Consider the following 15,577-nt stretch of genomic DNA (forward strand, 5'->3'; position numbering starts at 1 on the left):
TTTTTTGTAAGTAAACCTGTACACTTGTCCCAGTTGCATAATTAAAAAAATCCCTTAACCTGTTTCCCTTTTTCATGTACACATCTTCAAATATACAGTAGATCTGATAAATTCTGTCACACATATCAGTAAACTGTTTCATAAAAAATGCAAAAATGCAATGTGTGACATCTATTTAGGCTATAGGCAGAGAAAATAATTGTTACATCAAACAAAAACAAACTGAGCCTCAGGACGTACATGCATTCAGTGTCACTGATGTGTGCTTACGGCCCTCAGAGGCTGGGGTTCCCATAATCTGATAATAAAAGTGTGTTAGCTAGACGACAGTACAGGATATTTTAATTGCAAGTTTCCATGCACATCATATCTATTAATTATGTGCTGCTTCAGTAACAAGAGAGCATAAATCTGGCTAAGTATAGGTGTGAAACGAAGAGTATTACATGGGAGATTTACAGCTTAATTACATTCGGGCGAGGGAGGGAGCTGAGGCAGGGAGGCAGAAAACGAGATTTAAACAGTGGCTCTTAGCTGACATATTGTGAAGGGAGCTTAGCAAATTGGGCCTCGATACTTTATTGGTATAAGGTTGATAGAGTCAACAAAGTAAATAAGCATTTCTTTCAGGTGGCCTAACTGCATCTACATCTGTGAGGAAAATGTGAATGCAGGCAGCAAAACAATCTGAATCTTCTCCTTGCATGTGACCTTTAAGTGACTTTCTGTGATGCTGTTTTTTTCAATTCCTCATTCTGCATTTCAGCTTTATCTCTAAAGCATAAAAGATGCTGGTAAGACCCTAAAAAAAGTCTGGGAGATCCTTGAAAAGTTCAATGTGAAACATCTACTTTAGGGCATTATGTGACATGGTACAATACAGTACAAAATAATTTATTTCTTTATATTTAATTATCATGATGTAATGTTGATATGTTAACCAGATTGAGTTTTAAATGTATTGATTTGCAAGTGTCAAATACAAATTCATCAAGTCAAGGTTGCATTAATTAACCATTAGCAACTAATGTAAATGTGATGACAAAATAAAATTATGTCTAGACAGTCTCAGTGAAATGTGAAGTACAGCACAGTGAACTCAAAATGCTGTGATCATACTGTACTTGGATAACAACCTCTACTGTCATAATAACAGTCATTTAGAGGACTATATTGAACAACTGTGTTATTCTGAAACCACAGGGATGAAAGGTTGAGAAAGAACTGTGTCAGATGTATCTGTCTGTCTGCATGATTGCACGGTGTATGTTGGTGAATAAGTTTATGTTTTTAAGTCTAAACCCTGGGATCCAGGTTTCGTACACATTTTGCTTAACTTTCGATACTTTTTCACACTCAAAGTTCCAGATTTTTACAGATTTTTCAGACTGTATTTGATGTTTAAGTACAAATAGCCAGTCCTAAGAAAACTTGCATTAACCCTTATGAATTATTATTATTATTTCTTTATTTGGTAAAGCCTGTTTGAGTATCCAGAAAAGCACTATATAAGTCCAAGGTATTATTATTATTAACCCCAAATTCAGTCCACAATCCTGTGCAAAAAGTTAGATAATGTTCCACTGTCAATTACTCTGCCCAAACTAGTGCTACCTATATTCAAATTATTTTCCAACCTATTTTCAGTCTCTTTTATGAATAAGTACTGGAGTTCAAGTCGAGTTGAGTTGAAGAAAGTTATGCATTGTACAGTGATGTCATTTTCACAACATCTGTGCAGCGTTGTTTATTCACAGTGACGATAAACACAGCCATAAAGGTTTCCTTACACAGAAAAGATTTTCCAATTACCTTGCTGTTTACTACAACACTTCAAAATTCGTAACTGTTCAAACAAGCTAAAATTTAGTTATTTGTGATTCTGTATTTATGTAATTCAAAAATATTGCCGCATTTTCTTTTAAACAAATATGGGCTTGGGTGTCCTGATTTGGTTGTAAGAGGTGTTTTGCAGGCTGTAATGTACAGGTATAGAGGCAGCTCTTAGGAGTGTACATTCAGTCGCAGGGCATGCTTCTTGCCTTGTTTTTGATGACCTTCAGCTCGCTCTGGCCTGCTCTTTCTCTCATACAGTGGAAAGCATTTTGGCTGTGCTGGCTGCCTGCTCCAAAAATGCCATAAAAAGCACTCTGTGTGTTTTATCAGTTATTTTTAGCAGTTCTGAATTTTATATTGTAAGAAAAAGAATGAGGGCAATAGCCAAGAAACATGACTGTTTTTCCATACTTTCTTTGCCTTTTTTTTATACTTATCCAGGTCTGGAAATTACTAAAATCAAATTCTATACTTTTCCATTCTGTGTAGGAAACCTGGGGCCTTGTTGTGACTGTTAGTTTAAGACCTTTCATGCAATCACAAAGTCTGGAGTTTGTTCCAGCTGAGGACTCCTGTTCTATGTCACCCCCTCCCTCTAATCACTTGTTGGATGTCTTTTCTAAAATACATCAAGGAAAAAATGCCCCCCAAAAGTCTCTAAATCCAATTATGTTTTTGCCATGATAAGAAGCTACTACTGTCTTTCTAATGCATCTTTTCACACATTAGAGGCTTCTGCTGTTTTTGGTTTTTTTTTCTAAAATAGGATCTCTTCCCACAGCTTGCAGAGACACACTGACTAATATAATACATCATGTTGAACAGGACCTGTATCACACTTAAGTCAAGGCAGCAGTATTTCTATGAAAGCTGTTTAATGGATTTTAAAAAGCAGAGGGAGACTGATTTCAGGGTGTCTGCACAGCCTGCAGTTGCATTGCTATGGTTAGAATATTTATGTGCATTAATCGCAAAAAGAAGTTATCCTAATAAACCAGAAATAGACTGCCAACTAGCAACCTTAATCTAATTTAGTTTTATTCTTAGTTTTATTATTATTTAATATCCAATCCAAGTGCAGCCAACATTTTCTGTTTTATAGGGTTGTGCTTGCAGATGCAAACACTAAAGAGAATACATGTCCTTATTAATCTGACAGAATGTACTCACACAATACTAACACTTTTACTTATTCACATTCAGCAATAGCTTGAATTCGGTGTGGTGGTTTGATAAGGATGGGCTGACACAGAATCTAACAAAGAAAATACACACACAAACAACAAAAAAGAAAAACAAAACAGGCACAGAGAGGGTCATTCTGCCTGCTGCGATGACTATATTCTGAACCCATAACACACTACAAATGTGCAAATAAAAATCACACACATAACTTTTGACTCATTTATCTACAGGAGGCCGATGATAGCGTAGTGATATTTCAGAAGATGACGCAACAGAAACAAGGTTATGGCATTAGATAAGTCATCTGCTGCTGGGAATGCATTGCTCACTAGCAGATGACGGTATCAAAGTATTACAGTGCTGCAGAATCACTGTCATAACAGCCGTATTCAGAAATCTAGAAAATGCGGCCCCCTTGTTTCATTATCAGGAGCAACCAGAGACAATACAGGGCAAAAGAGCTTTTAAACTAATAAGACTTTGCACTTTACTACTGAACAACTGCAACAGAGCTTAAAAGTTAGAAGATATTGTAACAAATAATTAGTTTATATTTCTAATGATGTTTTTATTTTTTTTTATTAGTGTGGCTATGTTCGTTTTTGTGTGCAATGTTTCTTTTTTCAAATTAACTAATATTCTTATTCAGATATTGTGTATATGTTATTTGTTGTTAGCCTCTTGTGCAACACCCCCGATTTTAATGAGATTTTCTGAATAAATAATGCTTAAATAACTGATAATTTGTCTAAAACTGATTTCAATTGCAACCACTAGGGGAATGTTAAGGAGAGACAGTAGGTTGGAAAAGTCATGCTGTAATAGTCAGCGGAGAGTTAATTATAAATAAGAAAAATAAGAAACACACTCTAGACTGATTTCTCTGTTGCATAAAAACAAAGTTACACTCAAGTTACTGAGGTTGTGACTGAATATCTATTTAAAACCAGTAATTCGGAGCCTCACATGCATTTGTCAGGCTTAGTCTTATTGATTACATCACCATTGGGCATGATGTCATAGGTTTAACTGTATCCATGCCTGCTTGGTTATGCTGTAGTATGCAATAGTCATGGTCATTTTCCCATGAAAAACGTATGCCGATTACCCAGTAACTTGCAATAACATTTACATAAATTGGAGCAAAAGAGGAACATCTATCCTTTAGTTTTTTACCTGTACATACTTGTAAAAAGGCTAGACATGATGTAATGGCGACACAACTTTCTGTTTAGGAAGAGGGATTGGCCCATACTGCTGGACAGGAAGGATGTTTGGGATGTAAAGGTTATTATAGTTGACCTATGCTGCACTGTGAATGTCTGCGGTCAGTCGAAGATAAGTCATGAATGAAAGTACTGTCCACTTTAGCACTATATATTTACGTAGTCTAGGGCTTCTTGTGAGGGAAATGGCTATGTATGGTAACCATTGTGTCATGATCACAAACGGCTAGCCCCTTAATGAGTGATAGTAATAATATTAAAGGAATACTTCAACCCCAAATGATCATTTGTATATCATTAACTCACCTGCGTTAAGTTTTATCTTTTTCTTGTATGCCTCCATGGGGAACACAGAATCCAAAAACAGAGAAAATACTTGATGAATTGAAGTAAGAGGGGTCCACGTTATACAACAGCAAAACTATGTCAAAGCATCAGTTTACAAACTCTCACACAAGTCATACAGTACAATCCAAGTCTCATTTATCTGGTCGTATTCTCAGTACTTCCCAAACACAAACATTTTTTGCCGAAAGCTTAGTATTAGTATAAGTAAAGTATTTAAAAGACTTGCACATAAACAGCACAGGAACACTCCTCGTCCCTGCCAGCAACTGTTTATGCAAAAGCATTTTAAGAAGTAAAGTTTTAGTGAAAATGCATGTGTTTGGGATGTTTTAATATAGTTCTGCTGTTATTAATTTCGGCCCCCTATGACTTCAATTAATAAACAGTTTTCTTTCTAAATTCCATATAACAAGAGGTGAGTAACTGACGTACAAATGGTCATCTGAGATTTAAATATTTCTTTAACCCTGGATTTTACATCAGTTTTCAACATAACATGTAATCTATCAATCTGATTATTAACCACATGTTTGATTCTGAACATATACCATAATGATCATGAAGTGTACTAAATGCAAAGCAGTAAGCCTATTACCAGAATCATGCAAAATGTCAGTCATAGTACCAAGTGTTAAGAGTTTATTATTCAAAGATTTACCAGGGCTTTGATAAGCAAAACATGAGTGATTAAATCAATGTCACTAAGACGGATAGATAAAGAGATAGACATAAATGGAGTAGACGATCCATTGTTTGTGTCAGGAATGAAAATGAAGAATGCTAACAACAGTTATGACTACCTGTGCCAGGGTCATTCTCATGGCACTGACGGGCGACGGCTCAATGTCCACCAACTGCTGCACCGAGCTCAGAGTCTGGCACACACACATACACACGCAGGTGTCCACGCATCCACACACCCAAGAGCAGCAGTACAAGCACACAGACAGACAAATACAAGGAGGGGTTAATGGAAAAGAAAGGTTAGGGAGAAGTGTTAGCAAAGGTTGAACAGGATTAGGAAGACACAGAGAAGGAAGAGCACACTGTCGAGAGAAATGTTAAAAGTTTCTATATTTCAAAAAAGGAAAGGATCAGAGGGAAAGAAAATTTAGTTGAACACAGCGAGAGAGAGAGACAGTGAAAGAAGGAAAGAAGCTGAGAATCAACAGAACATACAATGACTCTGACACAAGAGAAAAGGATAGAAGAATCAGGACCAATGTCCACCGGGAGACTCTTTTTTAGCCAGCAGTACGTAACATGTCCCCAGAGGGGTGAGACAGCATGATTCCCACTGCTGCATCATGATCACAAAGACTTCAGAATTTGAAATATTTTCAACATTTAGCTACAACTTGATTTGAAAAAGAAAAAAGTTGTAACTTTTGTAAATGATGAACAGAAGTCAGAACGAAAAAGAAAAGCTCCCAGAGGACACATAACATTTGGCGTTAAAACGATTAATATTAGAACACAGAGTAGAGTCATGCGTCTGTCATGCTGTCACCAGACACTACTTATCTGGAAAACTCCATCCTAAATTGTTAACAAAGAAAATCTCAACAGGCTGGAAACTAAAGAGCCAAAGATCTCTCTAGAGAGCAAGAAAGATCAGAGCTTTGGCTTTCCGATTTCCAGCTTGGCGAGCCTCTCAGCCCCAGATGTATTAATGGGATTCTATAAAATTATATAAATAAAGGTACATGAGTTCTGTTTCAGCGATTCAACTGATTAAGATGAGCTAAAGGCTTTAGCCACAGATGTAAAATTTTAGAGGGAACAGAAAAAGTAGGAAGAGGGAAAAGCCCACATGCATGTGGCAACACAAGAGGCTGATTGCTATCTTTGTGTGTGTGTTTGTGTGTGTGTGTGTGTGTGTGTGTGTGTGTGTGTGTGTGTGTGTGTGTGTGTGTGTGTGTGTCGGCAATGAAAGAGACAAGAATGGAGAGATAGTGTAACTTGTCCTGCCGTGTAAACAGGTTCATACACAAACAATACAAGTACGACAACAAACTGTGTGTGTCTCACCGTGTCACATTCACTGGGCTGGAACTGGAAGTCGTGTGCTTTGTGAAACACTGGGTTCTCCTGCATGAACAACTGCTGGTTGTACTCTTGTATTATCTGAGAGAAACACAAGGGGAGATAGTTAATATCTTGTATTTGCATGCAGGTTTCCTGCTGTGAAAAACTCAATTTTGGAATCCATTGTAACCTCTGAATCTGCACACTTTTTTACAGCCACCTATCAAGCCTACAGTGGGTGAGTGTTTCATATTTACACGTGGGTTTTGGATTTGATGTTTTGGGATTTCAGGTCAAAGAGCTTGCAAGCTGGGCTAGGAGCATAGTCAAGTCCTTCTGATAAAACATACAAAATATAATAGACATGTAGGTAAGTTAGAGCCCAGGTATGTAACCCTGCACACCAGCTGTAAGTGATGGTTTATTGAGAAATGATTAGCTGCACACACTGTATTGATGAAATCCAATCGCACAGTTGTGTTTTGGTTATAAATTCATTGTTTTCTCTTTGAAAATTGTTTGTTTCATTTGGGGTACAAACATCCATGGCATTATTTTTTATTTTGTACTGATAATGCAAGCGTCATATTGTTAATTATTTAGTGCGTTTCAGCGTGTCTTTTAGTTTACTTAGAAATGTCTTGTTAGTATTCTTGCATTCTTCAGTCTGAAATATTTTTTTATTAAAATGATGTAGACTTCAGCCCTCGGCACAATTCTCCTACTGTGTAATGTAAGACAAACAGTACTTAGTAATACCAAATGAACTCAAAATGTCAAGCTGTCACATTTATTTCACTGAAGAAATGCACATTAGCAAAAAAAAAAGAATTTTGATCATTCCACAATGTCAAGAAGATGGATGAATATTCCCCCACAGTATCTGTTTGAGACCAAAAAACACTATTTCTACAAGTACTGACTTAAAAATGAATACAGATGGTCTTTGTCTCTCAACACTTCTGACTCACCCTGGTAGATTTGTCCAGCAGAAACTGGAAGGTGTTGTGTGTGGCTTGGGAGGCCTCAAGCTCTGTACGACTCAGCTCTACCAGGTAGTCTTTCACATGCTCATAGATCCTGCCATCCAAGGCCTAGAGGACAGAGAGAGAGAAGGGCCAGGGACAGTGAGGAATGGATTAATTCAATGTAATTCCATAATCCTTGATAATAAAGTGGAGAGTGCAAGGGAATCATTAGGAGGCCCCAAGAAAAAGACGGACAGAGGAGAGAGAGGGTCAAAGAGTAGATGAACACAGCCAGTAATATAGTTGTTCATCTACATTTTCACCGTGACACCACGATACCCAATACTGTCTCATTTCTCAGCATCAAACTTCCAGCAATCATTTCATCATCACTATTACGCAACTGGGAGTCTGACTGTCTGTAACAATGTTTGTGTTCTTGCTGTCCCTTGTTTGTGTCTTGTTTTTGAGCCTGGAGGAACACTTCACCTCCAGGGATATGTAACTAGTTTGTTTGTACAATTTAAATAGCTGTTCTGGACATAAGAAAATAACGTGAAGAAACATTTTTAACACTATTTTTCCTAAAGGCATTAGACAAAGAAATCCTTATTCAAATTTATGTTTACATAGAGTTTACATACAGTAGGTATGTTTGAGGACACTACGCAACAACATCAGCAATACAAATAAGAAAAAACACAAAGCTTTTGCAGCATTCATGTTTTCTTTGGCAAATTACCTAATCTAGACACAACATGAGCATTCAAAAACCAGTAAAACTGTTGAGTGTCTCAATAGCAGACAAGACAGACATGTTGCTGTGATAAAAAACATGATTAAAGACTCGTAATCCACCAACACAGGTGTTCAGAACGCTGAACTTTTCAGGAAACTTGCTGTCTTGTAATCGCGAGTCTTGATTTCACTGTGGTTTTCACACCACATAAGTGACTGGCAACAGAGGGTCACAGGTCACACACCAGGTCCCAAACAAGCCCTGATATTTCGCATACTAGACATCTTGGATGTGTCTGTCGTACAAGCCTCTCGGGAAGCTTCTCTGCTTTACTCTTTTAACAGTTCACACACAGTGCTCGACGGCCGACTTGCGAGAGCCAAGCCAACAGCATTTGCCTCTGATCTGTGGCTTCTGTCAAGGGCTCCAGAAACTGTCAGTGAGTGGGAAATCAGGGCTGAGGTCTTGTAGTAGTGTTGTCACAATATTGGGATTTTGATGCAGTACCTGGATTTTTGACACTGACATCAAAAGCATACTTTTAAAAAAAATGCTCAGTAGAAAACAGCAGAATGACTATAATTAACATTAACCATAAAAGAGAGCAAGAAAGTGTAGCTGGTTCCAGTATATCAATGCTGCAAAAAATGAGTTTTTAAACCATTTTATATAATCAGAATCAAGATGTACTAATAAATCAACATTTTCGACAACACTATCATGTAGTGTAAACTAGGCACAATTAGACTCATTCTCTAGGCTGTGTGGGCATGTGCAGACTGTGATTAATTGACAGTTCCCTCTCTCTCCTGTTAGTTCCCTTGCACTTATGACTAGACAACTTGCCACCTTAACAATCTTACTGATCAAATGTTGGATGTAATTAATGTAACTCCAAGATTTAACTGAACAAGTAGTCTAACAAGCCAGTGTCTAAGGTGTTGAAATACAGGTTTTAATTTAACAAGTGTTGGCTTGGTTTGTCACACACACGTAGTACACACACACACACACAAACACACTTCATCCCTGGCCTGGCATTGCTGCAAACACTCGAAAAAATCTACTGAAAAGGCTAATAGTATGTTGTCTTATGCTGAGGACACATATTTTTATGAATTAAAGAGAGCGGGATGAACAATGGGAGACAAGAGCGAAGTCAAAGGAAGGACAGACACTGAGCAGATGTTTTCATTTGACAGCTCATATCATTAGATGTGGATTCTGATGTGACGATATAAAGACATTTTATTGGAGTATGCAGTCCAAACAGCCTTTCTATGGGGAGCTGGGGGATAGCGCTGCCAAGCTGTAGGCCACGTTGCCAAACAGACAGATCAGACAGAGAGGAAAGAGAGAGAGGCTAATGGAGAGGAGGAGGTATGATGGGAAGAGAGGGCACTTGAAAAGGTATGAAAGAGTGAGAAAGAGAGAGAGAACCAGAATGAGTGTAAATGGGAGATGTGTGTGTGTGTGTGTGTGTGTTTGGTGTGTTCTTTGGATAGCGTTCTCACAGCTGCAGGGGAAGGTGAAGGGGTTCAGATTCCAATTCAACAAAACACAGAGACCGCAGACACACACACAAACACACACTTTCTCAAATACTCAGACGCTCATACTCTGCCCTAGTCAAAGTACTTCATAGAAGCTCACACTCTCGATACCCTCTGTGCTGGCCAGCGGGTGTTTTAGGCCAAGTCTACAGCCTCTCAGTAACACCTACAGGGTCTTTTTCTCACACAGACACTACATGCAGTAAACATACAACAAAAATGTAACGTGTTCATACACGGAAGTAGCATTTGCACTCACAAACATATGAAACAATGGGAAATTGACAAGGAAATTATGTCATTAAGGGTGGGTTGTTGGCTGACTTCTCTTTAAATGTTCCCTCATCACTCTGCTCATTTCCTCCTCCCCCTTTCTTCCTTTCCTCCCCTCCTTCTTTCATCCATTTACGGTAATGTTGAAATGGAGTGAGTCAGCTCCCAGAGAAAGCCCCGTCCCCATATCGTGGTCAGTGTGTCTGCACGTGTTTTTGGGCTGAATAACTGCATCAGCCAGAACAATAAGTACAGCACAGAGGAGCAGACAGGGCAGCAGAGGTGTAACTGTAAGTGACAGTGTGTGAGCAGGGGACTTCAAAGATAGATATAAGAGCATCGACTGCCAACAGCAGAGGGAGACGTGGAGCAGCCTGTTCCTCCACTGCCCTTTCACTACAACTGTCGCATTGACAAGGACAGTAGCGCTCAGTGTAAGATATATGTTATTCCTGCAGCCACAGTCAGCACAGTCAGTATTTATGAAGTGAAGTCCAGATTCAAACAGGGCTTTTAATTACAAGTCTCCTCAAGCCTCATGTCTAGAAAACCACTCAATTATCTATTGCAATAATTTAATTATCTTCTTCTGTATAGTTCAATATGAAAGACAGAAAAGGTCTTGATCCAGATAGAGCTGGAAAACTTTCCCCGCCGTGAAGTTGGCAATATGCCACATATCCATTCTAAAATGTTCTCCCATGTCTGAAAATAATGTCCACAGCAATGCAAATGCTCTGAGAGGGCAATAAATGTTATAGCTTGAATATGAGTGCTGTTGAATATGGAGTCCATGATGAATAGAAAAGTCCCCAAAAACATAGTTCTGTTGTTTTATAGCTGCTACAAATGTTTTCTGGCTTATATTGCGCTGCTTTGGTTATGCATTTATTTTATGGCTGCTATTCTTGCGTCTGCCATTGATGCTGCTGTCTGGGCTGCGTTTTTCAACATTTCTCAATGGAGCAAAAACTGTGAAAAGAACCTTTCTTGAGATGCAAATTTTGGTCCCCCTCTTTCGGAATGTTGTAATCAGTGACTTTCAGGTGACGACCTGTAAACACCACAACAATACAACCCCCCCCCAAAAAACTGCAGGAGGGATAGAGGATGAGCAGATTGCATCCCTCTAGCAATGTCCCTTTTTCTCTGTGTGTTTGCGTGCATGTATTTGTGCATGTGTATTTTTCCCTGCAGTGCTATCCTTCTGTTGCAAGGAGATAAGGATCTATTATTCAGAATGGCCTCATAGTATAGATGCTCATACACGCCTACGGCAGAGTATGCAAGAGTGAGGGAGGAGGAGAAGAAAGGAACTGGGGAAAAGCTTCTGAAGACAGAAATTGCACAAAATTTTAAAAAGCTAAGTATATGTGATGTTCTGTCTTTTTATATGGACCCTGAGTCTGAAATAAAGGATTGACTAATTGACTGATTGATTGATTGATTGATTGATTGATTTAGAGAAGCAGACAGACTCAATTAATTAATTAATTTTAAAATTATATTACATTAATTCTGAATGTATGTATGTAACTTACTATTAAACTAAAAGCAGCAACAATACAGATGCAAAGTCTCACAGCTACTGTCTTTCTACATGTCTGTATGTGTGTTAAATGCCAAATCAGAGTCATAGCTGACACTAATGACTGTCAGGATAAAGAAAACATCCAAAGTGTGATGTCTGTGTGTGTGTATGTGTGCATACAAGTTTGTGTGTGTCAGACAGACATGGTTGTGCGGTATTTAAAAAAAGGCTGACATAACCGTTGCTCAGCTGCTTAAGTTATTCACCACACACAGCAGCTAAGGTGTGTCCGTCGGCGCACAGGGCAGTCATTTTGTGTGTGTGTGTCTGCGTTTCATTAATAGTCTTGGTTTTCTTGTCTTGTAACCACAATGGAATGTAGATATTTTAGTCCAATTTCTTCCTGTGTTTTGATTTTGTGCATGCGCCAGAAAGGTCATGCAGTACCACATGTTGCTACATATAAACAGCAGCTTGCTACTGCTGGTGAAATAAATAAGAGGGGTGATAGCAAACTGGCTTCTGTGTCACAAATTATCACTTTTGCAAGTTGAAGAACTTGCTTTAACCTGATTACTTTCAGTGATGAAGTCATAATTTGGAGTACATTAACAAAATCCCACGTAGAGTTGGGCCGTTGTAAAAAAATTTTTTTTACCAGTTTAATATTACGCCAAACACTGGACCAGACCAGTCTACTGAATTTTACAACCAGTTGTTGGACTTGACTTAGCAGCCACTTCAAAGCTGCCTAAAACTCTCGCTCTTGTCTGAGGGGAGGTATTCTTATAAGCCTGTTGAGGCTTCAAACCTCTGCACAATGTTTTATTTTAATCATATTTGTATTGTTATTTCCTTCTTTTAATGTGCAAATAAACTAAACTAAACTAAAAGTGGAACATATTGACACCGTTTCTAAACATCAAATGAGCGTCCGACTAAAGCGTCGCATCAGACTCTTTCTCAACACTGAATCCAATAAATATGTACTTTTGTTATGTTGTGTAAACAAACCAGTTACCTATCAGCTGCGCACCCAGGATCATACTGGAGACAGAACCACTTGGAAGATGGGTGAGTAGGATACTTGCTTTTTTCCTACATTTTGTACTTTTTAAACAAAACACAAGTTTTATATTGTGATACTTACTGCAAATTACATACATTATAGCCAACAGCAATTACGTTATCAGCGATGGTCATTTACCAGAAACATTCAGCTCCCTGGTGATCTCCCTCCAGCCAGCTGCCAAATTATTTAAGTTTCTGTAGTAAAATTAGGTGGTATCTTAGGTGTAACTCCTCGTTTAAACTTCATGAATGAGCCCTTCTTCGTCCATTGTGGCGCTTTCAAAGCCAATGACAGGATTAAGTAGAAACAGTACGTCTGATAAAAGTTCAGCTCAGAATGGAGCACTGTGTCACCCAAGGCCAGTTAAGACACCTCTTTCATCAGCTTAAAATTCAAAATGTTGCCATGTTCTCATGTTTTAGCTTTCTTGAGAGACTCATATTTTGTCACCCCAAAAGACACATGAACTTTCTAGTAAACAAACACGACATGTACTTAACACAACTTTCCCCTCTCCAACTCTACTGAAGTGAAATCTCATGTTTCGGGTCCTCAGGCTCTGCAGTAAATTGCACACAACCTGTCAGACACTACTGACTCCGTCAGTACATTTATAAACAAACATAATATTAAGGTAATTGCATTGTAATATTGCTTCTTTCTGATGCAATACAATGGATTCAGAGATGTGGTGCCATCAGCACAAGTTGCTAAAGTAGGTTACTTTTTAATCAAACTGACTACATAAAATCAAAGCTCGTCCGCTTCATCTGACTAACAAAACCAGAACTCAACCTTACTTCAATCCACAACTATGTTATCAAATAATAAACACATTCAAGCTCACAGTGATACATGTCATATGAAGGAAAATATTAATTGCACACAGAAAAAGAAAACATCACTGCAGCAGCAAAGCTATCTGCATCTGTCCTTTGATGATCTTTCACAAACTTTGACAAAGCTTTCTAAGAATTCCTCTAGCCTTAATACATATCATTCAACATTGTGGAAAATATCATTTCATGCCTACCAATCATTTGCTTAGTGCAAACATCCATGTGGCTCATTTTGCTGGATTTTTCTTCACATAAGCCCCTTTCAAATCATGCATACAGAGAACCCTATGACTCTCTTTGAAGACTCAAAACTGTGAAATCATCACTTTGTCATGTATGAATTTTGCCCCTCCAAATACTGACTTTGTGTGCTCATAAAAGGAAGACATTTTATCCCACATTAAGCTTTAATTCAAAGTAGCTTCCCCCTTTGAATTCTCGAGCCAGAAAATGTGTCCCCGTTCCTGGAAAATCCCTCTGGGTATTATCAGCGTGTGAGATTCTTAAGTCACTACTTGTTGTAGTAAAAGAAAATGTCATTAAAGAAATACAAACTGCAATTTCAGCTGCCTAGAAATGTGTAGTTTTACTAAAATATCTGCATTCATGGCAAAGCTGTGGGTTCTCTCTCACACCATTCACATCTTTCAAATCTTTGTATCCATCTTAATGTAAATACCTGTATGCAGTGCAGTAGATCTGTATGGTAGTAGCGGTCATGGTGAGCGTTGGCAGCAGCTAGCGTTAGCAGATAGTCGTTCCTGGCCTGTGTCGCTTTGGAGTTACAATCACTTCTTTTAGCTTTCAACTGAAATAAAAGACACAGACAATATTGCAAAACTGCATTACAGTGGCAGACCAGAGCTTTAAGCTTTAAGCAGGGAGCATGAGTCTTTTTCGATGTTTTGGACTCCTTAGAGTTGCACAGAGAAACAATCACTTTTGTTTTTACACCATGGTTTTAAAAGAGTCTGTTTGAAAGCTCTACCTGCCTTAAGAGAGACCGATGGTGTTGTTTTTGCATCTTTGTCAATGAGTCCTCTTACCTTTACACTTGCTTTCTGTAAACTAATTCTTGACTGAAAAAGACCCAGTTTGGACCTGAAAAAAAAGAAACAGAGCTATTAAGTTAATCTTAATAAAGAAAGCATCAATCTCTAACTTAAATTCAACAACGACAAAAAAAAAAAAAAAAAGAAACAAAATAAAATGCCAATACATATTATTCACCTCTGCAATGCCTGTTTTTTATTTTATCAAGACATTTGTCATGGAAAACTTATACATATACACATATGTGTATATACAGTGTGGTAATAAAAGGCATGAATGAAGAGAAATCTTCATTTGTTTTCTAAAGGTGTTTTATAAGATTGTGGATCTTTAAGATCATTTTGAGGAGTTCCTATGATTTTGCATGTTCCACACTTTATTCTAAATACATCATGAGGTGTGGCATTTGCACTAGTCTGGTCTTGGTCTTGTCTCAGTCTTGATACACTCTGGTCTGGGGACTTGGTCTTGGTTTAGGTGGTCTTGACTACAACACTGTTTGCACACTTAAAATACTAAAAACAAAAGGCGAAGTGCTTTGTTTTCTGACATCTCTGCTGACATTCACTTCATTCACAACCACAGATTAAATATATCAACAGCAAGGTGAGGTAGAAAAAAAAAAGACCCAGGTACTTCAACATCATAACTCTGATCTCAAACCTCTGACTCAGAGAAGGCATCATATATTGACCCTGAACAGGCTGCAGCTTGACAGCAATAAATCTCAGCCTTATCCAGCCACCGTGATTTATATTGACGGCGACATCAGAAGACGTGTCTGATAAAATGATAGAGTGAGCCAGTGCGGATGCATTTGTGTTTGTGTGTGGTCTGCGATTTTGTTCTACTTATTTGTGCAAAAAAGGCTGTGTGTACTTCACCGACTCTCATACATACCAAGGCAAAATGCATTTGAAGTGTGT

At 38.2% G+C, this 15,577-nt stretch overlaps 1 protein-coding gene across 2 annotated transcripts in view; it reads right to left on the reverse strand.

The window, feature by feature from the left end:
• The window catches only part of LOC121943033 (F-BAR and double SH3 domains protein 2-like), an 81,950-nt gene that overhangs the window by 27,726 nt on the left and 38,647 nt on the right, over positions 1 to 15,577 (reverse strand). Inside the window, exons 7-11 of one of the 2 annotated variants that reach the window (XM_042486395.1) lie at positions 14,645 to 14,699; positions 14,278 to 14,406; positions 7,595 to 7,717; positions 6,627 to 6,722; positions 5,396 to 5,470 (exon numbers count right to left, since the gene is read on the reverse strand). In XM_042486395.1, the coding sequence (XP_042342329.1) occupies positions 5,396 to 5,470; positions 6,627 to 6,722; positions 7,595 to 7,717; positions 14,278 to 14,406; positions 14,645 to 14,699 (478 nt within the window). The remainder of the gene's footprint in view (positions 1 to 5,395; positions 5,471 to 6,626; positions 6,723 to 7,594; positions 7,718 to 14,277; positions 14,407 to 14,644; positions 14,700 to 15,577) is intronic. The other variant, XM_042486396.1, reaches the window with a different exon arrangement.

This window comes from Plectropomus leopardus, chromosome 5 (genome assembly GCF_008729295.1).
Source record: "Plectropomus leopardus isolate mb chromosome 5, YSFRI_Pleo_2.0, whole genome shotgun sequence".
NCBI lineage: Eukaryota > Metazoa > Chordata > Actinopteri > Perciformes > Serranidae > Plectropomus > Plectropomus leopardus.